The 26,091-nt window shown below is 47.3% G+C and overlaps 1 protein-coding gene across 5 annotated transcripts in view; it reads right to left on the bottom strand.

Moving 5' to 3' along the window:
* The window catches only part of DAGLA (diacylglycerol lipase alpha), a 77,592-nt gene that overhangs the window by 13,768 nt on the left and 37,733 nt on the right, over nt 1–26,091 (bottom strand). For all 5 annotated transcript variants that reach the window (XM_065685173.1, XM_065685172.1, XM_065685168.1 and 2 more), the window contains 13 exons: nt 24,694–24,795; nt 23,972–24,110; nt 19,516–19,603; nt 14,864–14,998; nt 14,143–14,220; nt 12,588–12,712; nt 11,242–11,398; nt 10,854–10,937; nt 10,667–10,744; nt 5,529–5,609; nt 3,278–3,420; nt 1,595–1,663; nt 521–593 (listed from right to left, as the gene is read on the bottom strand). In XM_065685173.1, the coding sequence (XP_065541245.1) occupies nt 521–593; nt 1,595–1,663; nt 3,278–3,420; nt 5,529–5,609; nt 10,667–10,744; nt 10,854–10,937; nt 11,242–11,398; nt 12,588–12,712; nt 14,143–14,220; nt 14,864–14,998; nt 19,516–19,603; nt 23,972–24,110; nt 24,694–24,795 (1,352 nt within the window). The remainder of the gene's footprint in view (nt 1–520; nt 594–1,594; nt 1,664–3,277; nt 3,421–5,528; nt 5,610–10,666; nt 10,745–10,853; nt 10,938–11,241; nt 11,399–12,587; nt 12,713–14,142; nt 14,221–14,863; nt 14,999–19,515; nt 19,604–23,971; nt 24,111–24,693; nt 24,796–26,091) is intronic.

Consider the following 26,091-nt stretch of genomic DNA (forward strand, 5'->3'; position numbering starts at 1 on the left):
GACCCTTCCAGCTGTCTTCAAGTTATCATCACTCCTCTGGTCATGCAAGCAGTGGTCACGGTGGGCTTTTGGAGAAGAGAAGGCTCAAGGGGACCTTATTGCTCCCTACAACTGCCTGACAGGAGGATGGAGCCAGGAGGGGGCTGGGCTCTGCTCCCAAGGAACAAGGGATGGGACAAGAGGGAACGGCCTCAAGCTGCACCAGGGCAGGTTTAGATGGAGCTGAGGAACAATTCCTGCCCCAGAGGGTGCTCAGATATTGGAACAGGCTGCCCAGGGCAGGGCTGCAGGCACTGGCCCTGCAAGTGTTCACACACTGGGTTAGTGGTGGCCTTGGCAGGGCTGGGGAACGGTTGGACTGGATGAGCTTAAATGTCTTTTCCAACCTGGTTGATTCAGTGATTCTATGACTTAAGGAGAGCTGGAGGGAAGGGGCAGCGTGCAGTATTGCTGTGTGACACTACGAGCTCACTATCACTGCCCAGAGACACTTCGGGTCTTTGCTGATCTTTACTCTCACCTTCGGTTTGTTACTTCTCTGAAGAACATCCAGAAGCTGCCGGCGAAATCCCTCCAGCTGAGAGAGTCCAATTCTGCAAAAGAGGAAGATGTGTCAGGGAGCAGGACTATAGGAACACACAGCACAGAACAACAAGAAACTGCTACAAAAGCTACTACAAGAATACAACACAGATCATTTCAGAGGAGGGTTGTGGCATCAGCCAGGACCAGTAACCACAGTTAAGAGGCTGCAGGAAACCATCATGACAATAAAGAAGTACAAAATGGAACAGAGTGAGATCAGTGAACACAGATATGAGAAAGGTCAATGAACAGATAAGGGAGATGATGCAATCACAGGAACAAGTGAGCAAGGACAAGTATAGGATGACACAGAGCAGGTAAATGAAGGTGCCACAGAGTTATGTGGCACCACTAGATTATAGGATGGAAAAGACTTTGTCATACAGGTTACCCAAAGGCATATTCAATACTGTGGAGTACTTTTCCTCCACTGAATTCTGTATGTGTACAGACAAATGTCACCATTTATCCAAGGTCACAGAACAAGGGCAGAAGCAAAAAGAAAACTCAGCTGGTCTGGCTCCTAATCCAATGCCCCATTCAGCAGAACATGTCCCAGGAGGAGAGGTGAGAGATGCCAAGACACAAGAAATGAGGGAGCTGATTCAGAGATGTGAAGTGATATGGAATAAGTATTCAGGGACAGACAGTACAAAATGAGATGACAGGACATTTAGTTCAGAGCGGAGTGTAAAGAAGTCCAAGATAACAAAGGCAAGATGGCATTGACATGTCAGATACTGCAATTAAGAGGCAGGATATTCACCCTTTTCTTTCACACAGGCAGCTGAGAGATGGCCAGGGATATGCCTATAAAAAAGCTGTGTGAAACACCAATATAGATGTCCAGGTGAAAGATGCAGCAATACAAGAAGACAAGGAAGGAGTAACAAGGACAGGTGAATGAGTAAAGTGGAGACAGATATGATTGAGGTGTTTGTGATAGGAAGGAGGTGACTTGCGTGTAGAACAGATACTCATCAAGACATTGAGACACTTCTCCACTTGCCTGGGCACTAGATCTTTGCCAAGCACGACTGCAGTCACAAACTCTTTTGAATACTCCATGGCATCCTCACTGGAAGAGAAACAGGACCAAGAAGCAAAGAGTGTTTCACTAGCAGCAAACTGCACTTCATCCCCAAATTTGGCACTGGTGTCAGATGAGTTACCAAACAGCCATAAACCCCAAACCCCAAGATGCTCAAGGTTTTGGGGACTTGCATCTTGGTAAAGAAAAGCTTGAATTATTCACATCTCATGTCCCAACTAACATTACTCCGCAAATGGCTCTGAATATACTTGGAAAAATACTTCAATTTGATGCTTCATAGTCATTTTCCAAGTTTGGGAATGGCCAGGACAGCAGAAAGTAAGAAGGTATCCCATCCTCCTGAGACTACTTTACAAAGATGCTGTAGAACTAAGGTGGCCACTTCCTGTAGCAACCTGAGAACTAAGATAAGAGGGAATTAAGGCTTCCATTCTATAAGCTGGTTCTGCAATCAGCCACCTTCTTAGAGATGTTCCAAACCAGTTTCCACAGGCAGAGGCTGCATCACTGACCTACAGGTGATCCTAGGCATGAACCACAGCACAGCAGAAGTGTGGCAGTTAAAGGCACCCCTGAACCAGTTGAAGTAACACAGCACAGCTTGACCTGAGGGATGTTAGGAGTGGAAACTGAGCAAAAAGCTATCAACCGTCAAGAAACATCCTACAGAGTAACTCCTCTGCAGCTGAAGACCAGGGATAACTATCACAGCAAGGCCAGTATCCAGATTCATTAGCAGGATGGCACAAACCCCTTTGCCTTCTCCTGGAACATGATGCAGTAACTATTACAAGAAGCTTCTGATAATCCATAGCTGCTTTTAAGAGCCCCCATGAGGTCTGCCACAACTAGAAAGACTTTATGTCACTTCACAGCAACCAAGTGCGATAGTTTGGCTTGGCTGCCACATAAATAACATGATCAGCAGGTCTGTCCCAGTCTACAGTGGGAGGAATTCACCACACTTCTCTTTAAAGATGTCCATGGCAGCTACCCTAGATCCCTCCTACAGCAAAGGGAGAGAAACAGGCACCCAAGAAACACATGAATCTGACCTATTCTAGGCACTCACTTTGGAATGGCAGAAATCACCCTCCAGAAGTGCCAAATTCTTTGTCAGCTGCAAAAGGAATCCAAACAACTACATCAACTGATGTAGAAATCAGGTATCTCTGTTATTGTACATCTACTCACAGCAGATGGGGAGAGGAGACACTGGCACTGTACAGAGAATAAGGAAAACTGAACAACCTGGTGTAGCAGAAGGTGTCCCTTCACACAGCAAAGGTTGGAACTGGATGAGCTTTAAGGTCCCTTCCAACACAAACCAGTCTGTGAGTCTATGAAAGTGCACCTTGCCCACTCAGTGAGCATTTTCCACTAGTCAGGGTGAAATCAGAGCTATAGCCACAGACAGCAAAGTCATAAATCAGGATATTTGGGAACCTGGCCATATGCAGTCACAACCTAAACTATATCACAGAGCTAAAGTTGAAAGAGCTTTCAGCCTTTCTATTTTCCTGCAAGCTTCTCAGAGCAGAGACTTGTCTTCTACTGCTCCTCAGAGCCTCACAAACAGGATCTGATCCAGCTACAACTACAGCCCCCCCACTCTCACCAGTCCATCCCAACACCTACCTCAGCAGCCCACCTGGGGGAGAATAGGCAAAGCACTTGAGTGATGGGTACTGCGGACGCAAGAGGAAGGACAGGATGGCAGCTGTGCCAGCCCCTAGGGAATGACCAACCACGATCAGGCCATAGTGTTTTGTTCCTCTCCCCTGGAAACAAAAGCCATAAAACAAGAAATTGAGCCCAGAGCAAAACGTAAGTTCACAGTCCCCAAATCTGTCCCTTTTCCCCTGCTCTAATTCTTTCCTATACATGAGTACCCCAGATCACCAGCTCCTCCATCAACAGGAACTAGTGCAGGTATGTTAGATGTGAAATGGAAGCAGAGCTCTGATTTACACTGCCTAGGCTAAGTCACAGTGGCACACTCCTGCCCTGCAGTGCTGCTGAAGGGATGCTAGATTTCATTCTCTTGTTATTCTCTCCTACATCTCTATATCAGGCAGTGTTTGACCTACTGGGTCTTCCCTAAAACACAAAAGGGAAGAAGAAAAGGGGAATGTACGCAAGTTATTTAGGATTTGATATGAGCCTTCTGATAATATCTGACTCCGTACACTGAGGTCTCCCAGGTTCTAGAAATTACTTGCTTTCAGGAATTCCAACACTGAACAGCAGTAATCCAAGTAGCAGTTTGATAGTAGTCTTCTAAGTCTAGATGCTCTCAACAGCAGGACACTGCTCAAGTAATAGAGATGGAAGTATTCCCTAATATTTTATACTGTTCTTGTTATAAAGCACCTGGGGATACACTGGGACTTCTTCCATTAAATTACAAAGCACAGACAGAACGTAAGACCAACCCACAAGAAGAATCTATCTTTGTGTCATTTTCCTTCTCAAGGCCACCTCCAAGCCACCACCCTGCCTGTTACAGTCAGTAAGGCAAATGCTGGGGAGATTTAAAAGACTTTATACACCTCACTTACACTTTATCCCTGAAGATCTGCTGCTGGTAACTGAAAATGCTGGTTTATTGCTAAGAAACAGTGCACTGGGGTAGATGAACCTTTGGTAGGACCTGGGATGGCATTAATGTTCTGGCCACAGCACTTTGTCAGGTATTGATCACAGTTCAGGTTCAGACACCTCTTAATTTTCCACACACAAGGTTGCTCCATATTAATCAAACTCCCTCCATCTTTGTGGGTCAGCTCCAGCTCATTCTGCTATATTTCCTCAGTTAGAGGCTGAACCCGACATACATAAAGCCAGTTTCAAACTGAACAGAATGTGATTGGGCCTGTTCAGCCTAGAGAAGGCTCCAGGGAGACCTCAGAGCAGCTCCAGTGCCTAAAGGGGCTGCAGGAAACCTGGAGAGGGGCTTGGGACAAGGGCCTGTAGAGACAGGCCAAGGGGAATGGCTTGAACCTGCCAGAGGGGAGACTGAGATGAGCTCTTAGGCAGAAGCTCTTCCCTGGGAGGGTGCTGAGGCACTGGCACAGGGTGCCCAGAGAAGCTGTGGCTGCCCCATCCCTGGCAGTGTTCAAGGCCAGGTTGGACACAGGGGCTTGGAGCAAGCTGCTCTAGGGGAAGGTGTCCCTGCCCATTGCAGGGGGTTGGAACTGGAGGAGCTTTAAGGTCCCTTCCAACCCAAACTAGTCTGGGATTCTACGATTCTGACTCAGGTTTAGGGGAACCATTGAGGCTTTTATCCCTCTCTTCATTCTTCCTTTAGCTACTGCTATTTTCCCCATGGGAACTGCTCAGGCCAAGCACTCTTTGGGCATGGGAAGAAGAAAGCTGTCTGACAGCAGGGAATCAGGCAGTTCAGAAGTTCCCTCCCAAAGAGGGACATGCTGTGCTATTACTGACATATAAGCTAAGGTATGCTGCTCCCTAACACCTCTCTTGGGTCCTCTGATAGATGTCTATCCCAAGAAATGTGCACACAGAGGCAGTCAGCGTGGCATCCCGTTGCTGCCTCCAAAGAGAATCTCCATAGAAATGAGATTTTAGTTCCTGTCGATTTGGTTTTAGTGTTCCCTGTCCTGCATTGCCACCAAATGGGATTTCCTACCTTAGCCTTGCCTGAGAAAAACAAAAACCATCATCAGGAGCTTTGTAGTGTTGGTGTTATCACAATAAAAAAGCCTTGGGGGAATAATGAATGAGTTCCCTGTGTGGCAATCCAGAGGGATGGAAAGATTTGGGAAATCAGAACAACATTCAGGGACACTGAGGTTTCCCTAAAACCAGTGTTTTAGGGAAATCACTTCTGTATAGCCCACGAGGATAAGGGAAAACTAATACTCACTAAGTCTCTTCCAAAAGCTTGAGAAAGCACCATCTCTTGTTCCAATTTCTTCTTGATGTACTCAGCAGATAGCACCATTCCCTGAGGAAACATGAAGGCAGAACAGGATGTAAATGGTCACATATCAGCTCCCAATCTGAACATTTAGCAGACACTACACTGCCCCAAAGGCTGGATCAGCTCCAGAGTGCCACACAGCATGTGTCAGGCTTGAGGAAGAAGACTGACTCCACTCCACAATGAGGAATAGACTTCATTAGGCAGATGTCCTCCCTCACTGATTACCAGAGCCACAAACTGCTTACAAGTAATGACAGCTCTTAAGCTAAGGTAATACTCAAAGGCTTAGCCCTGGGCTCACAATGCGAAGTCCAGGAAGAAAATGAAACAACCACAACAAAACAACGCACTGCTTAAACACAAGGTTGTGGCAGTGGGTTGGAACCGGAGGAACTTTGAGGTCCCTTCCAACCCAAGCCATTCCATGGTGCTATGATTTTATGATTATCATGTATTATTAAAGGTTTTTTATTCACTAGAATCTAAGCACTGCTGGAAGATGTGAAACGAGCCAACAGTCTGGGTCTAAACATTTATCCTCCCCGCTGATGGCTGCAGCTGAAGAGTGTTTCTCACTCTGTAATAATTACAGATGCAGCTGATCTGTTACAAACAAGCAAGTATCATTCAGTCCATTGCATAAATAGAACCACAGAATGGTTTGGGTTGGAAGGGACCTTTAAAGCTCACCCAGTTCCAGCCCCTGCCACAGGCAGGGACCCCTTCCACTGGAGCAGCTTGCTCCAAGCCCCTGTGTCCAGCCTGGCCTTGAACACTGCCAGGGATGGGGCAGCCACAGCTTCTCTGGGCACCCTGTGCCAGCGCCTCAGCACCCTCCCAGGGAAGAGCTTCTGCCTAAGAGCTCATCTCAGTTTCCCCTCTGGCAGGTTAAAGCCATTGCTTATAACCAGTTCTTGGTTATGCCTTTACTAGAGTTTAATTCAGTACTAGGCAAACCTGAAGTCCAAGGGCTGAAAACCAGTCCTGTAGTCCAGGGTGAACATGGGTTAACAAAAATGATCTGCTTGAATATGGTGATTACAGACTTCAAAGAATTCACATTGCCTGGGCTGGTCTAAACCCAGGAAGATCATCTCTATTTTGCATTACATCCCTACCTGAAAACAGCTGAAGCACAAAGTGAATGTTACTGAGCACTGATGAATCTCTGTGACATAGAATCATGGAATGGTTTGGGTTGGAAGGGACCTTAAGATCATCCAGTTCCAACCCCCTGCTTTGGGCATAAAGGAACTGATGCCCCTCTCAAAAAGCAAAGCAATGTGAAGCATTCAAAGCCTTCAGTATCAAATACATCATCAAACCCAATATGAGTCCTGAAGAGAAAGAGCAGACCATGGCAATTGTGCTGAGCCTGCAAATGGGACACCTGTAAGAGCACCAGCATCATCAAAAGCAGATGCCACCATATTCCATGCCTGTGTTCCCATCTCTGCAGCACTCAGAGGAGTCTCCGGTTCCTTCTCTAATGAGAAGTGAATGACAAAACTACTTACATAAAGTCCTAACATGAATTTAGGATGCTATTTTTGAACAGCATGACCTAAATCTATGGTGATATTAATAATGGGCTGTTAGGCTGATAGCGATAGGTTTGATAATGATATTCTAATATAGACAGTGATTTTAATAGTATGGAATGAGCCTTTCATCACTGCATTGTTAAACGTAGACTTGCCATTTAAATGGACCCCATTTCCTAAGTTTTCAAGGAATAAATCTATTAGGGTTAGTTATGGAAGCTCATATGTAAATAACCACAGTGGAGATGGAAGGAAACAGTAATAGTCTATTGTTTTGCAGTCTGAAGGCATGAAACTGTTCAGGGATATTTGAATTGGGGGTAAAAACCCATAAAAGGGGGTGTATTGGGTAGAACAAAGAGCTTGATGGGAAGTTCTTGCTATTACTGAGTGTTCTATGGAAGGGGGAAGAGCTGTCATCATGGCTGAACTTCCTTCTGGCAGTTTCTTGTCATCCCAGCTGGCTCAGCACCACAAATCAGCCTCCATAACATCATCATTTTAGTAGTTTTGTTCTATGTAAGCTCACCAGAGTTAAGTGTTCATTGATGTTCTCGCCTTATGATTACATTAAAATGAATTTTGTTATAAAATCAGTGGGTTTTATTTCAAATACTGTGAAGCTGGATTGGTTTTTGTGGTTCATTCCCCTTCAAATTCTAAAAATCCCTCTCTTTTCTGGCATGCTAAGCCCTAAATGTTAGTTACAGCTGTGAGTTTTGATGCAAAATAGCTCAGAGAGCTCTACAAGAAACCTGGAGAGGGGCTTTGGACAAGGGCCTGCAGGGACAGGCCAAGGGGAATGGCTTTAACCTGCCAGAGGGGAGACTGAGATTCAGGCCAGGTTGGACACAGGGCCTTGGAGCAAGCTGCTCTAGTGGAAGGTATCCCTGCCCGTGGCAGGGGGTTGGAGCTGGATGAGCTTTAAGCTCCCTTCCAACACAAACCAATCTGTTTCTATGCTGTATTAACTGTGGCATTCACAGCAACCCAAGCAGTGAAACACTTTGAGCTGTGGTAGCAGCACAACGGTAAGGTGGCTCATGTGAACTTCAAGAGGTTTAACTTGTGCGATGTCTGATCGGCACCATGTGAAGCCCAGCACCAGGAGGGCTCTGCAGGTGGAGATAAGAGGCCTGTTGGATGTGCAGGACAGAACCAGCAAGAACAAGAACAGACATCAAACAACTTACAGGAAGCTCCCGGACAGCCGAGTCCTTTGCTCCAAATTAAATGTGTTTGCAAAGCACTTCATTTATTTGTGTATTCAAGTTGACTTCTGGACATTAAAAATGCATTAGGATGGAGGATTTAAATTCTATTATCTCCATTAGTTTCCCCTCGGGAATGAGCAGTACATTATAGTATGAAGATTCATACTGATAATAATTTGAGATAAAGCTATAGCTCTGTATTAGCAACAGTCAAAACAAGAAATAACATAAAGGCCAAATAAAACCTCAATATAGAACCAAGGGAATGAGCTGATAATGTTTCATGTAAGTCACTGGCACCTGAACGTTTTCGCATGGAGATCAAAAGAAAACCAACTTCTGCAAGGATCCATTAAGACTTTTTCTGTAGATTAGAACAAATTCCCCCTCACCGCCCTTTGGTTTCCTTTCACCTTCCTTTGCATGAGCTGTTGATCACATTGATGTGCAAAGTCACTTTGAGCTAAATGAATTAGCACAAAGCAAAGCAACATCATCAGCAACAGCAGAGACAACACTCCAGCACTGTTAGATCAACAGTAAAGATTCCCATAGCTAAATAGCAGTTATGTGACAAAATACTACCTCTTTTCCCTACTTCCATAACATGCCCCGTGTAATTGCTAGGTTAATTTCCTCATTTTCTAATCCATTTTCTCCTGGATGCTTGTAGCCCAGAACCCTCCTGTGTGCTGGGCTGATCCCCAGAGCATGAGCAGCAGTCAAGGGAGGGGATTCTCCCCCTTTGCTGTGCTGTGGGGAGACACACCCCCCCCCAGTCCTGATCCAGAGGGACATGGAGCTGTTGGAGCGAGGCCAGAGGAGGCCACAGAGATGCTGCGAGGGCTGGAGCAGCTCTGCTCTGGAGCCAGGCTGAGAGAGCTGGGCTGGGGCAGCCTGAACAAGAGAAGGCTCCTGAAGGGGAGACCTCAGAGCAGCTCCAGTGCCTAAAGGGGCTGCAGGAAACCTGGAGAGGGGCTTGGGACAAGGGCCTGTAGGGACAGGCCAAGGGGAATGGCTTGAACCTGCCCGAGGGGAGATGGAGATGAGCTCTTAGGCAGAAGCTCTTCCCTGCGAGGGTGCTGAGGTGCTGGCACAGGGTGCCCAGAGAAGCTGTGGCTGCCCCATCCCTGGCAGTGCTCAAGGCCAGGTTGGACACAGGGGCTTGGAGCAAGCTGCTCCAGTGGAAGGTGTCCCTGCCCAAGGCAGGGGTTGGAACTGGGTGAGCTTTAAAGGTCCCTTACAACACAAACCAGGCTGGGATTCTAGGATTTTATGAAACAAAAAAGACACCCATTAGCCAAATGGAAGCACACAACACTCTTCAAGACTACCTACTCTGGGAGACTTGGAGCCTGCAGAGTCCAAACAAGACTTTCTTAGGTGAGCATTTCTTTATCAGACCCATACCCAACTGAGCATTTGAGTATGTAGTTCTTTATCAGCTACTACCCTCTACTTCCCAAAGCCGAGCATCAGAGCACACAGAAAAGGTTCATCTTTCAAGCAGAATATGGTGAAGGAAGCAGGAGCTCCCACCTCCCCACTCCCATGGAGTTACACCCTCAATGTCCTGCCCAAAGGGACCCCAAGCAGATGATCAGCAACGTCTCATCTCCTTGAGCAGCAGCAGCATTTCCAGCAACCTCCACATTCCCTCCAACACACACAACCTCCAGCTGGGATTTTTCCTTCCCAATCTGGCCCTGCACCTTGAGAGGCTGCCAAATCCCTGATAATCTTAAAACTCAGTGTGCACGTCACTATTTTGCTGGACTGGGGCAAAGATCAGCTCTAGAATCAATGGATTTAATCAGCCCAGACCTGATCACTAACACAGACCCATAGCATCAGTCTCATTACACAGGCGCAAGTCCTGCCAGTTCCCTTGGATGAGGTTCAGTGCCCATCTCATTGCCAGAGAATTCTAAACACATCCTCAGGGTTTGACTGCAAGTTCTGAAAAGGTCATTGGAAGAAGAAGTCCTCTCAATGAATCCAATAATTCTGTTCTAGATCTCCACAGATGCCTTTTTCTGCTTGGTTTTCACTAATTATATGGGAGGTTTTAATTACACACATAGTGGGTTTAACAGTTACAATTAAGGATTTTGTATTAACAGCTCCAAGCCATTTCCCTGCAATCATGTAACTCCCTTAGAAGTACCTCAAGCAATTCAGACCACTTGTTTTCTCAAGTCAAAACATGAGAAAAGTGGGGGTTTGGGGGCTGGGTTGGTTATTTGGGGGGGGGGGATTTTGTTTGTTTGGGGTTTTGGGGGGCTGTTTGTTTGGTTTGGGGTTTTCTTCTTTTACACACCTTGTGGCCCAGCCATGTCCCATGGTGACCCTCAACTGGAAGGCGCTCTGCATCCCCAGTTAGGTCTGTCAGGGCATCCTGGAAGAAAAGCCATTGTTGTCCTTCAGGTAACTCAAGCATGAGTCAGGAAGGCCTGAGACCCTCCTGAAAGTCTGCCAGGGGAGCAAAGGAGATGTGAGGCACTTACTTTTGGAGACAGAGTTCCTCGGATACTAATGACTACCTTCTTCTTATCATGGTCCACAGCCACATAGAAAGGTGTTTCATAAACCTGGAAAATATCCAGGACTAACAATCAGGTGAGACATTCCTGTTTAACTGTTCTCAGGGAAAAGGAGGCAATGGTGTGACAGATTATGCCTTATCTGTAAGCACTCCTTTCAGTGATGATTTTTGCCTTTAGCAAATATTTCTGTCCAAATGACAGAATTCCTTGATGGAGAGATAGGATGGGAAGCTCTAAGGTCAGAAAAAAAGGCTTCAAGTTTCCTCCTTTGTACCACTACACCTGGAATCCCATAAATCCTATTAGGAAGTGCCTTAGGAGCATGGCCCAAAGGGTTGCAGGTTCTTACCGCATCATGGCACGATGTGTAGACAATATCCACCGAGGTCATGTTCTCATCCAAGAAGTGGCGGCGGATGGCAATGGCGTTGCAGCCACAGCAATTGTCCTCCTCAATGGTGACACTAGGTGCATAGCGGGGACGTGAAGGACACAGACAGCAACATCTGCAGAAGAGCAATAGCTTTGAGGAAAAGAGGAATGTGGAAGAGATTGGCTTTAGAGCAGAATTCCTAGAGATAAGGGAAAGACAGACCCTGCAGTGATGCCCTCCCCTGGTAGGAGCTCTTGCACCAAGGAGTGCACAACTGATGCTGCAGCATCAAAAAGGGGCACTGAGAGCAGATGTAGTTTCCCTTCTGAGCACCAGAGAGAGCTGCAGTGCCACCGGTCCCCAAGGACTCGATGCATGGTGAGGCTGGGATCTCTCCTCAAGGGATACTATGCCTCACAGTGCAGTCCTACATTACTTCAACGCACCAAGCAGCTAGCATGTACTGAGCTCTAGATCTATTTATAACAAGGAGCAGGTCTAGAATCATACTGAGCTCAAGGTCTATTTATAACAAAAACAGAAAACAGGTCTAGAATCATCATCCCAGGCCAAAAACAGAAGCACAGATTTATTTCTCCTTCTTTCCCTTATGAAACACTTCCCAAATAAAAGGAAGGAGATTCCTCCTCATAGGTTCAGCATAGCAGTCACCTGCTTAAGTGCAAAAAGCTCAACCCCAAAGAGAAGCTGATGCCAGCATTATGGCAGCTGAAAGCAAACCTTTAAACCCAACATATCCTGCACTGAACTACAGCCTTGCTACCATGAGGTGAGCACCACAGAGCACGGCAGGAAGAAAACAATTAGTCACAGAGAACACAGCAAAAACTGGCCAAGTCTTGCCAAGGCTTTAATAGAGACCCAAATGTCAACTCCCTGCTTATCTAGGCTTGCTGATACATTTGATTTCAGAGCTCCCAGACAGCTGTTTTGACTCAATGTGAAAGCAGCCTTATGCCAGATGAGTTCTCTCCACTGGCTGTTCATACTGCACAGGACTGGCATGATCCTTAGTGCACCAGAGAGGACAGAGCATAGGACAGTCTCGTTTATTTAACAAGGTAAGCAGATAAGCAACTGTAAAGGAAGAGGTTAAGGGGAAAGACATTGGAGTATGAAGGGACAGAGTTAGAGATGGAAAGAAAAAGCATGAGAAGGGAAAGGAAGAAAAGAGACAAGGAAGAGGAAGAAATAGAGGGGTGATGGAGAATAAACTGATGAAGGAAAGGATATATCTAAATCTGGGGAAAACAGAAGGGAAAAGGGGAAAAGGCAGAGTGATAGACAGGATGGCCACTCACGAGCAGGATCTGGCCAGGCGACAGAGTCCACATGTGGGCTTCCTCATCAGGTATATGGGCCAGCCATAGGCAGCCAGGGCAAACAGCATGTAGTAACACACCTCTTTGTACCGCTGCATCTCTTGCTGAAAGAGACAAGAGACTTGCTAAAGGCCATATCCCCTTTTAGACAGTGAGTTCTCCTACTGCTTCCCTTCTTCCATCACAATTAGACACGTGCACGCTTCTTTCTGAGCACCAACCTGCTCTCTCAGCACCATCAGAGCAGCATTGTCAGCATTTGCAGCTGACTGCAGGAGAGCACAAACTGGTGGTGCTGGGTGAGATCCAACCCCTCCCAAGGACAGCTCAGTGCAGCCACTCCTGCCATCCTGCATGGAGGAGCCCCCACAGCTCTTTAACAAAAGTAGCAGTTAGTCCTAGAGAAATCTTCCTCTGTGTATCCAACACCTTGCTCAAAGGAAAGCCATCCCCTGGGGTTCTCATAGTTGAGGAGATAAACTAGTTTAATCAGAGGACTGGAGCAGAGGACTGGGCTTGGAGCAACCTGCTCTAGTGGAAGGTGTTCCTGCCCATGGTAGAGGGTTGGAACTGGATGAGCTTTAAGCTCCCTTCTAGCCCAAGCCAGGCTGGGATTCTGTGAAGTTTCAAGAAGTTGAGCTCTCTAAATATACTTCTTCCCCATAGTCACAGGCCATAGGATGCACAGAGAGGGCCATAAAGCCAGTTTGGGGGTTCATACCTCAGCAGGGTCCCCTATAAGCTCTGCTTCCACCTCTCCCCCCACTCTCCTATTCAGGAGAGGCAGGCTGAGCACAAGCAGGGTGTGAGTGTTGAACACAGCAGAGCCACAAGCAGGTTAATCACAGAAGCACTCAATCAGAGATGCTGGGATTGGATCTCTCTTGCAGCAATATCATCTAATCAAGGGGGTGAATACAGTTTGCCCCATGAAGGGCTGCAATAGCAGCGTGCCAGAAGAAAACCAAGCTTAATCCACACAGAACAGACAGCTGGCATTCCCATCCTGAGAGCTGCTGACAAGCAGCCCCAGGGAGGAAGGCTCCACCCTCACTCCAGGCAGCTCCCTGCCCTTTCCAAGATAGGGCCCCGCCTGGTGGTACTTCCATATGGAGCTCTGCACGATGCTCCTGGGGGCAGCACTCAACTCATACCTCTGGTGTTGGACAAACCTCACGCTGCCTTCCCCCATGTAAGTGAGAATCCTACCACCTCCCACCACACAGAGGGCAGAGAGAATGCTTTACAGGAGATGCTTTAAAAGCCGCCAAAGAGCAAGTGTTGTTATTACATTGGATGGGGCTTAGAGCATCCTGCTCCAGTGGAAGGTGTCCCTGCCTATGGCAGGGGGTTGAACTGGATGAGCTTTAAGGTCCCGTCCAACCCAAACCAGTCTGTTTCTGCTGTACTAATCTTTCATTTCTTTGATTATTCCAGAAAGGGCAGAAAGGAGTGAGAGAAGCCACTGAGAAAGAGAAAACAGGCAACACAGGGAAGCAGGATGGGTTTGCAAGTTGACAATGCAGCCACTTACCGCGTTTTTCAGATCCAGGTACTTTGTGTTCCTGGTCACTGGCATCCCAGACAGAAAAGCTAAAATGTCGTTGTTTGCCTGTAAGTCACAAACACACAAGAAAGATTCTTCCCTGTGACACCAAGACAAAGCTACACCTGAGAAACAGAGAGTACTGTGCATCCTGGAATAAGATGCTCTCAAGTATCCCAACCGGTCTCCTCTAACTAGGTCCAATTCTACTGTTCTTGCTCATTGCTGTCTGAACGCAACCTCTGAGAAAAGCTAGCCCCATTTTCTACTGGGTTGACAATCCATGAATCTCAATGCCAATAACGGCTTGGAATTTAGGAATTTTGCCCTTAAAAGTTCCTCCTGCAGCTTTTCCCAGATGCTGGAATCTTCTCCACATTACTGTGTAGAGGAGGAGTAATCATCCCATTCACTCCCAATCACCTACCACCTCCTTCAAGCCCTCTTGGGGTTAGACTATAGACTCAATCTTTATCATCTACCTAGAAAAGATGACGGATTTCCCAAGCTTGACTCAGCGTCAGCTGGGCCTTTTGGGAGCCTTGGGAAAAGCTGCTCAAGCAGTTAATACCTTTATTTTCCAGCTCAGTCACGGGCAATAGCCCATCACACACACCAGGAAGGAGGTGGGCAGAGTCACGCAGTCTCAGAGAGTGAGTCAAATGCAGCAGGTAAGTCAGAGGCCAAGAGGGATGCCCTCTCCACCCACCTCATCCAGCACAGCATTGCGCTTTGCCCGCTGCCGTTGGCGCAGAAGAACCAGGCCTGCAATGATGTCAGATGGGACGATGTCAAGGTCTCGGAAGAACTCAGCAAAAAGGTAGGCAATTTCTGAATAGGCATCCTGCAAAATCCAAGGAGAGAAGAGTTTAGGAGAAGAAGGAGGAGTTTGGGTATGAGGAGCTTCAAAACAGGCCACGGAATGAGAACCATTGCGGCAGCAATGGCCTCATTTCTATAGCTCACGCACCAAAACATCCACGAGATTCCTTTAGGGAACACCATATCTGGTCTGATCAGATGAGGATCCTGTTTATTTTTACATAGTCACACTGAGAGGCTTCAGCTGAGGCTGAGTTTGTACTACACTTGGTGCTGATGTGTGGGCAAGCAGAGCACCTCACCATCAAAACAGAGCAGGCAGAAAGGGAGAGAATCGGTCTCATCTCTACACTGTAAATTAAGACAGAGGAAGTATGAGGAGAACCAAGCAAATCCCAACCCAGCATCATCGCAGAGTCATCCTTGCTCCTCAAAAGCAATTTTATTTGAGTAAAGGCTCCTCAGGATGAAAACCCCACTGATTTTGTCCATATTTAACCCAGACCTCACCACTGCAAGCAGACAAAAGGTGACAACTTTTGAATCCTGCCACTCCGTAGCTGCTCATTGCTCACCATCATCCTCTTTGCTATGTGATTTCAAAGAGTTCATTGCAACAAGCGTTACCAATGGCAGCCCTTGGTGCTGGAGGAGCTGACCAAGTTATGAGGCTTTTCCAGGTTTATCTTGGGCTGCATCCAAGCAAAAGGGCCTGAAAGGGAAAACCTGGATAAAGATCTGAGTCATTAAATGCAGAGTTCCCAGAAGAGAAGGTGGCCAAAAAAGGAAGACACCACAAAAGGGACAGAAGTGGAAGTGACCTGAGAGGGTCAAGCAAAGGCTCTAAAGCAGAGTGACAAAGGTGCTATGAGGAAAAAAGTCTTATTTTCCCTTTTGCTCTGTACTACAAAGACAAAAGATGTTAAGTGAGAACGGCTTGGGAGCTGGAGATGGGCTGGACTGTGAGGCAATGTTGATGTGGCCATCTCTAAGACCAGCAGGCTCAAAGGCAAGGGTGATCCTGAGGCTGGATCCCTGAGCAAGTGCTGTACTACACCAATGGTACTGGTATTTTGACTCCTGCCATCAGTAACCTTTCCTACCAAGGTCTGTCACAGCCTTACCCTGAACTTTCAGCCTGTGTTTTCAGAGCATCCTTTACACAGCACCAGCTGCAGTCTTGTCTGTATAAAACCTGAGCTGTGCACTAACAGAAAGGCTGAATTTCAGGCCAGGATCTCTCTATGTCTCTTCTTTGACTGGGAAGAAAGTAAATCCCTTCTCTCCCAAGCAGTCCTGCAGGGAATGACCTATATTCTTTCATCTCTGATAAACTCCTGGAGTGCCAGATTACTTTCTTTCATTTTTCACTTTCGCCTACAAAAGCAAGTTAAATCACCATTAAGAACAGGGCTTCAGGTGCCAATTGTGCAGGTTTCCACACCAGCTGTGCCTTTTGAAGAGCAAATGGACTGGCAGTAACCTCTGTGACATTACAACTGCAGCAGCCTTCAAAAGTACTGACCCCATAAAGCTTAGAAGAGCTCTTATAAGCACATATGAAATGCAGCCTCAAAGTAAAACCACTTATTAACCCAAAGGGGCAGCAACACCCCCTCTACTCTGCTCTTATGAGACCCCACTTGGAGCCCTGTGTGAAGTTCTGCTGTCCTCAACGTAAGAAAGCCGTGGAGTTGTTGGAGCAAGTCCGGAAGAGGCCATGAGGATGCTCAAGGCTGGAGCAGCTCCCATATGGAGCCAGGCTGGGAACACTGGGGCTGTTCAGCCTGGAGGAGAGAAGCTGCGTGGAGATCTCAGAGCAGCTTCCAGTGTCTGAAGGCAGCTACAAGGATGCTGGAGAGGGACTCTTCATCAGGGACTGGAGTGACAGGACAAGAGGTGATGGGTTCAGACTGAACTAGGGGAAGTTCAGGTTGGAGATAAGGAAGAGAATGGTGAGGCGCTGGAACAGGTTTGCCCAGAGAAGCTGTGGCTGCCCCATCCCTGGCAGTGTTCAAGGCCAGGCTGATCACAGGGGCTTGGAGCAAGCTGCTCTAGTGGAAGGTGTCCCTGCCCATGGCAGGGGGTTGGAACTGGACAATCTTAAAGTCCTTTCCAAGCCAAGCCATTCCACGATTCTATGATTGCTTCCAAAAGATGAGATTTTGCTGGAGCATCTCATATTCTATTGTACGATTTATTGCAGCCCCAGCGATTTGCTCCAGGGCTGGAGACCTCACACTTCACTCCAGACCCACGTTCATGTCTCAACCACTATGTCCACTCCACAGAACTATTTTCCAGCCCAGAGGATGATGAAGATTCTGTGTTAGAACATTTTTTTCCATGAAGACTGGGAGAGACAGCAATGGATTAATTTCTCATCCATTACACATGCATTCATTCCACACGCTGTCATGCCAGGACACACAAAGTCAGAGCTTGTTTCTGTAAAGAAAAGAGCCTGGGAAATGCTCAAGCTGAATGCAAAATGGGAACTCAATAGCACAAAGAATTTGAAGATTGTGGTATCTGCTCACATCCTGAACTACAGAAAAACATCTGAAGTAGAAACAGTCACCGCAGAATGAGAAGCTTGTTTAAAACAGCTTGATACAGGGAAATATTTCATGTTCCTGAATAAAATAGAGTTGTTCAGAAACCAGGACATTCAGAGCTCTGGAGCCAGCCTGCAGCATCCATGGGACACACACCTCTGGGTGTGTGGTGGGTAAGGTGATCTGGTTGTGCTCCCAGGGGGAAATGGAAAGTGCCTGTGCCGTGGTAACACAGGAGGAGCAGCAAAGAACCCCCAAGGAAATGCTGCTGTTGTTGCTGCCCTGACACAAAAGCTCATTTTGTTTCAGTTTTCCAGATGGATTTTCCTCAGCAGCTCCAGCAGATGAGCTGTGAGCGCTTCCAGGCCTGGCCTCTGACTTTTCAGCAGGTTGGGAACATGGTGGCATTGCATCCAGTGCCGCTGGGAGAATCCATGTGCCAGGACACACTGCTGGATTTCTGCACGAGGGTTATGACAATTCCTGCAGCCATCCACACTTTGGGAATGCACCCTGTGGGTAACTCCACAGCACTTCCTCACACACTCTTTTAATCTAATTCATACTGGTTGCCATCTGTGATGAACAAATGTTCAGGTAGCCTTCACCTGACTCCGTTATTCTTATACAGCTCTTCATCTTATTCCATCTTCCTTTTTGAGGTTAAAATCCCAATCCCATTTGTCTTCCAAGTCCATATCCCCTCCAATATGCTCCTTTCTCTGCTGCACCTTTGAGGAGACCCAACTCTGGGCTATATTTAGTGAGGACATCGCTGATGTGGTCGGTCCCTTGGTGGTTTCCCTGTCATTTTCAATGCCCTTCTACTGATGCTAAATGTTCTTGTGATTTTTTGGCCACTGCTGTGCAGTGATGTCTTTGACAAAGTGTCCTTGATAACTCCTAGCTCTTCTCCTGAGAGGCTGGAACTAAGTCAGAGCCAGGGTACATATGCATTCATCACTTGGTCTTTCTTTACAACTATCTCTGATAACAACACCCTGGTTCTGTTTGGTCTTTCAGGAGTTCCCAAATACTCCTAATTCTGACCCATTTAAATAGTAGGAGTCTTAATCAGCAAAGTTTTCCATGTTCCTGCTGACATCTCCAGCAGGTCCTCAGGAATCCTGTTGAATACAACCCCAAGACATAAACCTGCTCCTACTGCTTCCAGGACTGTTAACTTCTGCAGAAGCAATAGCAAGTCCCTTACCCTTCCCTGCTGAATAAGAAGGGGAAATCCCAACTGTAGCACATGAAAACTTCAAAAAAACAATCTCCATGTGAATCTAGGGATTAAGTAGTGGGGTTTGGCTGTTAGGAAATCCAGAAGGAGTCTTCAGCTGCTTGACAGGTTTACATTTTCCTGTTTTCAGAGATGTCTCTCTCCTCCTCAAGTGTATGAGACTGATGCAAACACCAGGAGAAACTGCCTGGGCAAACTGAAACTGATCACAAAGTCAAATGTTGAGCCCAAACATAGTGAAAATAGGTATTTCTTCCACTGCTATCTTCACTTTCACATTATTACCCCAGTTCACTGCAACAGTGAGGTACAGATCAACTACAGGAGCAGAGTTTAGTACTGACATTGCTTTTCAGTGCTGGCTTTACCTTTAGAGTTCTCTAATACTCAAAACCAGAGGGTTAAGACTAGTCATTTTGATAGCTGCCCTACTCAGTGCTGTTACATCTGCGTTTGTTGTTACATCAGCTTCTACACGAAATACCAGGTCCCCCCTGCAGAAATGCAAGGGCTCCTTCAGGCTACTTGGGCTGTAAGGACAGAAAAGGAATCAGCATGCAGCAAAGCTCCAAGCCTGGTGATCCTGAGGGAATGCTTCTTGGAAGGGATTTCCAGTCCCTGCATGTACACAAGGCTCCCTGGACTCCTAGTACCTCCACATCTCACTGTAATGAGACACACCTCATGCAAGTAGGATGCTATCTCCTGCTCTGACAAGAGCTATTTGGTACCTACCGACTGAGAGTCTTTTGTCCTTGTGCAGCAAAGGAAAACCTTGAGCCTGCGTGTCCAGCTGCTGGCTTGTCCTTCTTCCAGGCGGTGTCTGTGAATGAAGGGTAGAGTATGAGCATGAGGACAGGCAGGAGAACATGTCTGCAAACACATAGTAAGATGCAAAGTCATCCAGTCTACACTATCACTGCTAAAACACATGCTAAACCATATTCTTCTATGAATCCTGGTCTAGCAGAGGCAAGGAGAGCAAGATTAACAACTCAGGTCCTTTTATAAGCTAAGGAAGTTGGGCTTGTTCAGCCTGGAGAAGAGAAGCTGCCCGGAGACCTCAGAGCAGCTTCCAGTATCCCAAGGAGGTTACAAAGATGCTGGAGAGGGACTCTTCATCAGGGACTTAAGTAATAGGACAAGGGGTGATGGGTTCAAACTGAAACAGCAGAAGTTCAAGTTAGAGATAAGGCAGAAGCTCTTCCCTGTGAGGATGCTGAGGCGCTGGCACAGGGTGCCCAGAGAAGCTGTGGCTGCCCCATCCCTGGCAGCCTTCAAGGCCAGGTTGGACACAGGGGCTTGGAGCAAGCTGCTCTGGTAGAAGGGGTCCCTGCCTGTGGCAGGGGATTGGAACTGGATGAGCTTAACGTCCTTTCCAACACAAAACAGTCTATGATGGGAAGGTCAAAAAATCGAACTGTCCTCTGTATTTATATATACGGTGTCCCACCTGAATTAGATGGGCATAATGAAGCTCCTGTTGTTCTATACATCTGCTGGAAGCAAGATGGTCACGAGCACCCAGTGCTGTGGATGGAAGGAGGATCCACTGGCAACTTGGCAGCTGCATCACCTGCCAGCACATCCCACCACTCAGGAGGAAAACTCTACCTCAGTGCAAGCGGGTGCGAATGGTACAAAAGACCCCAAGCACGTAGCATGAGAGGAGCTGGGCCATTTTTCTCCCCACTAAATTGCTTATTTGGGAAAAACGTATTTATAAAACATAATAGAGGCTCAGAACTGAAGAAATTTACACTCTTTATTCAAGTATAGTGCTTAGCTTTCAGCAGAAAGAAAAGTTAGCTCAAGGGTCTCTTTCCATTTAGACAAGGTTAAAACAGGCTGAATAAAGCAGGTTTAGCTCAACCCACATTTGGTTTCTGTGACATTTCAATCCCAGCTTCAAAACGAGCTAATTGGACAACCCTGTTTCAATGAAGCAGAGCTGAGTTGCCTCCACTGTTGTCAGCTTGTCCCAGTTACTACACTCTGCGGGGTGACAGTCCCTTCTTTTTGACTGGCATACCTGCTAACAGCCCTGAGCTTAGTGGTGTTGAAGTGGGTGTCTGTGCGAGTCTGTGCCAGAGTGCAATGCTACCAACAAAGGCCACAGCTCCCCTGAAGCGGGGTTTTTAATGTGGACACAGACTAAGCCAAAACAGGTCAGAGCAATCAAGAGAAAAGACCACTTCTGTTTTTCTGGCAGGCTCTTACATGAGCAAAAGCCCAAGCACAGGAAGTGGGTTGTACCTGGAAGAAAAAGATGCTGATAAAGGAGTATTTGCCAGCATAGGAGGAGCTGATCCCACAGGGCAATCCATCAACTCACAGCTGGGCATTTGAAAACAACTATGATACAACAACTATCATACAATCCCAGCCTGGTTTGTGCTGGAAGGAAGCTTAAAGCTCCTCCAGTTCCAACCCCTGCCTTGGGCAGGGACACCTTCCACTAGAGCAGCTTGCTCCAAGCCCCTGTGTCCAACCTGGCCTTAAGCACTGCCAGGGACGGGGCAGCCACAGCTTCTCTGGGCACCCTGTGCCAGCACCTCAGCACCCTCACAGGGAAGAGCTTCTGCCTAAGAGCTCATCTCAGTCTCCCCTCGGGCAGGTTCAAGCCATTTCCCTTGGCCTGTCCCTACAGGCCCTTGTCCAAAGACCTTCTCCAGGTTTCCTGCAGCTCCTTTAGGCACTGGAGCTGCTCTCAGGTCTCCCCTTCAGGAGCCTTCTCTTGTCCAGGCTGCCCCAGCCCAGCTCTCTCAGCCTGGCTCCAGAGCAGAGCTGCTCCAGCCCCTGGGAATCTTCAACTATCCACAACGTCCAAGGAAGACTCTAGAAGAGGAACTGGAATACGATCATCCCAAGGCAGAGCTGGCAGCACTCTGCTCCACCAAATGCCAAAGTACTTGGGCAGCAATGCAAAGAACTTCACAACTTCACCGCGGGGGCTGAACAAGCCAAGTGTGCTCTGAGCTATTTTCACTCCAACTTTTCCCAAATTCTTTCTTCCTAACACTGAACTTCCACATGTTTAGTGGGCTCTGAAGCAAGTAAAGCCTCAGCACAATCAGCTGAGCCTTTTGTTTTGTTGCTTTATTTTCTTAGCTCTGCAAGAACAGAAGTGCCCACACACATCACGATGCCACTGGTGAAGGAAAACCTCTGTGTAAGAGTCCAACACCTACATCAAATCACCACCAAAGGGAAGGCAGAAGTTAGACATCTCCCTAATGCAACAAATCACGCTTATTCATGAGTTAAGACAGAGGAAATACAGCTCAGGATAAACATAATGCAAAGGTCAAGTTCCTGCTGTACAGCAGAGGCACGTACTGCTGCAACCTAAGGGGTTTCAGTAGCAATTCCTGGCCCTCAACATCTTTTCTGGATCATGATCCACAAACAGGCAGAGAATTTCACAATGTGCTCTTTGGGAACAATTGCTTTAGTAGTAACATCTTCTGTTTGCCTTTCACATCAGAGCCCAGAGCCTTTTGCTTGTTCACATCTGTTCACACTCCCTTTGCAGAGTGGGAAGCTGCAAACAGCAGGCAGAAGCTGTCCAAAACTGGTACAGGCAAGGAGGGAAAACCTGGCCACGGCCCAAGGGACAAATACCTTCACTTATAGAACATAGAATCAGCCAGGTTGGAAAAGACCTTGAAGAACACCAAGTCCAACTGTTTCTCAGCCCTGCCAAGGTCACCACTAACCCATGGTGCTGAGGCCTCGTCTCCACGCTGTGTGAACACTTGCAGGGCCGGTGCCTGCAGCCCTGCCCTGGGCAGCCTGTTCCAATGCCTGAGCACCCTCTGGGGCAGGAATTGTTCCTCAACTCCATCTAAACCTGCCCTGGTGCAGCTTGAGGCCGGTTCCTCTTGTCCCATCCCTTGTTCCTTGGGAGCAGAGCCCAGCCCCTCCTGGATCCATCCTCCTGTCAGGCACTTGTAGGGAAGGCTCAGGGGGGACCTGATGGCTCTCTTCTCCATCTGAACCCCCCAGGTTCCTCAGCCGTTCCCCATCACACCTGGGCTCCAGGCCCTGCACCAGCTCCATTGCCCTTCTCTGGCCCTGCTCCAGCACCTCAATGTCCCTCTTGTAGTGAGGGCCAAAAAACCTTTGCCATCATTGGCATTCAGTTTCCCTTTGGAAAAATAACACCCTGAGCCACACAACTTTGAGGGATACTAGATCCATAGTATCATCAAAGCTTCTTATCCCAATCCCCCTGGGAATGTCCTGATCACACTGCAGCAGTCACACATTAGGCTAACAGGGAACTAACTCCAAATAACCAAGTCTAGTGTCACGTATTGGAGCGGTCAGGAAGAATGTCTTGCATTCCACAATGAAATCCAGGCTCCTTCAAACAAAACTTGCTTGCACAGTCCTTGGAAAAAGGCTTTTTCCCCCCTCAAAAAGACAACTTGAAGGATCCCATTTCAAGCCAGTGGAAAAGCACATATTCAAAATGCCCTCTTGGATATACATCCCTCATGAGAAATGCAAGATTTGCAGAGTATTGTTTCAAAGCCTCAGTTTCTAGTGTTCAAAACCCAGTGCCCTCGAGTTCTACAAAGCCACATTCCTTGCTGACAGTTGCATATGTCAAGAGTGCATAAGAAAACAAAGGCTATTTGTGTTGTCCCCCTTCTGAAAAATGCTTTGCTTGGTGAAATAAAGCTTTCCTATCCCCATCTGGGCAGCTCCAAGATGTAATCAATTCCTAATTAGAAGATCTGCCTGCCAACATAAAAGAAATTGCTTCTTGGCCACAAGGATAGACAAGAAACCTCAGGGCAAGGGGTTGTATTCTGAAGGCAACACTAAAGGATGAAAGGGGCTTTGGAAGAAGATGCTCTCTCAATCTAAGCAGTATCTAAGCACTGCCTCACTGTTACCAGGCAAAAGGCTGCTACAGGATGGACAAAAGAAGCTGTTGTGGTCAGCACTGGCTCAAGAGGCTCGTAAGGCTTCACAGATGCAGTGACTAACACACAATGCAGGCAGCTACCGCATCACTTAGCCTCCTTTGGATGCAGATGCCCACACACAGCACCTGACAGTCTGAGCTGCATTTTTCCCCTCACCAAAGGGAAGCAATGCCTGAAGCTGGATGCTTCCGTGAAGGAGGGATGTTAAGCATGGAGAAAAGCAGGTTATCCTTCCAGGAATGCTGCTTTACCTCAAGTTGTACGTCCTCAGGTTGCGCTGCCTCCGCTTCGTGGCACGTAGTTTGACAAAGGTCCGGCCTGTGGGGTCGAAGACGCACAGGACAGTGATGCAGACACTCAGGATGACAACCCAGTTGCACACCACCATTCCTGCAAGGAAAGAAGAGGAATCAGGTGCTCTGCCCCCAAGTCATGGCAGCAACACTTCCTGCTGTTCATCACACACATCAGACCCACCTCTCCATTGCTGCAGGGCAGAGAAAGTCACCCCAATGTTACCCCAGCTGCAGCAAGAGAAATCCTCCGGAAAAGCTTCCAAGTTTCCAGCTGGTCTAGGACATTGCCCATGTAAAAGACCATTAAGTACTCACTGAGTAGCTAGAGGGACTGCAACACTAGTATCACCCCTGCCAAGGGACTGCCTGAGACTGAAAAGGAGTTCCAGGAAAACAGCAAAGCCATTTGGAACTGAAGAAGGAGAACCAGGCCCTCCAGACTCCCCAGCCAGACCCTTCCATGGGAACATGGATTCTTGCCTCAGCACAGACAGCACAAACAACTGAATAGAACAACTGTTCGAGCACTAATGTCTCAGGAAAACAAGCACCACATTTACAGCCACAATCCACTTCCAACAGTCAATCCCCACATGCAGGAATGAATTAGCTCTCTGAGGCGAGAGGATGTCTGCTCATCCACAGGGATGCACCCAAACCACATTCCAAATACATACCCAAAGTGACACTCTTTGCTGTGATATCATTGCAGGAAGTGTAGTACTGCGTTAGCCAAACGATGCCCACGATAGCATACACAAACTCAATCAGCAGGATAGCTGCAACAAAAGGAACACAATAGAGAGTAGCAGCATCTCCCTAAGGATTAACCACTGCTTCTCTGCATCTTCTGAAAAGGAAACACAAAGAGGGGCTCTTTAGCAGGACGGCTGCACAGAATTAGTGACTGCAGGATTGGGCCCCACACTCTGGAAGGTGATATTCCAAAGATATGAACCAAAAGTGTAATATGGCCTTAAAACTACTCCTAAATGATACAAGGACCACATGAGTACAGAGTAATCACCATGTAGCAGCACCCAGGACTTAACCACCCTGGCCAGCTGGTCTGATTCAAAGATGGAAAATAAACAGTAGTGAGTATCCTGGATTAATTCTGCTTTCTACATTTCGTAAATGTTCCCAACACCTCTGCCCTTTGCAGTCTTTCCAGTAAGAGTTCCCAGGACACAGTCCTTAAGGAGTCATTTACTAGCTCCTCAGTTTTGCATGTTACCCTCTGAGCAACCTGGCCTAGTGGAAGTTGTCCCTGCCAATGCAGGGGGTTGGAACTGGATTAAGCTTTAAGGTGCTTTCCAATTCAAACCAGTCTATGAATAAACAAGGAACTGGGGATTCAGGATGGTTCCCCAGAACAAAAAAGTTGGGAAACACTACTCTGAAGTGCCCATCCCCACACTTTCTCTCCACATTACAAGCCCAAAGTACAGGTGAGCAATCAGATATGGACAGAGTAAATAGCTTGCTTAGTAATACCTAGCAAGGCTTTGGTGGAGCTGGGACTAAACCCACATTCCAGACTAGCTAACTAACCATCCACCCTCCTTATCTATGTGTTGGCTTGGTGTCTTTCCACAAGTGGCTTACTACAGGCTCTCACCAGCCTGGAAAACCCAGTTCAAAGAGACACAAGGACTTTACAACAGCAGTGGGCAAGGAACCAGGGCTGGACCTGGTTGCTGCTCAGCACAAACTATGTGCTTAATCTTAGCTAAGGCTTTGCCTACAACGGCTTGTCTGCCCTCCGAGATGACCTGCTGCAGGACAGGAGCATGCATGAGACTTTCCTGGGTTCATACTGGAGCTCTTTCCCAGATTCCTATGTAATAAACAGCACATGCTTCAACTGGGACAGTCACATGGACCTTGCCCACATGCTGGTCACACCCCCTAATCTATCATCAGAACTCATGAAGCCATTAAGAGTAAAAAGCCCCATGAAACAACCACAAACAAGACTCAAAACACAGTGTAAATGCTGATCCATGTAGAGTTTAAGGCAGACAAGGAAGAAAAGTGGGTGTTTCTTGGGCAGGAAAATGGCTTTTTGGATC

Source organism: Lathamus discolor, chromosome 6, assembly GCF_037157495.1.
Source record: "Lathamus discolor isolate bLatDis1 chromosome 6, bLatDis1.hap1, whole genome shotgun sequence".
Taxonomy (NCBI): domain Eukaryota; kingdom Metazoa; phylum Chordata; class Aves; order Psittaciformes; family Psittacidae; genus Lathamus; species Lathamus discolor.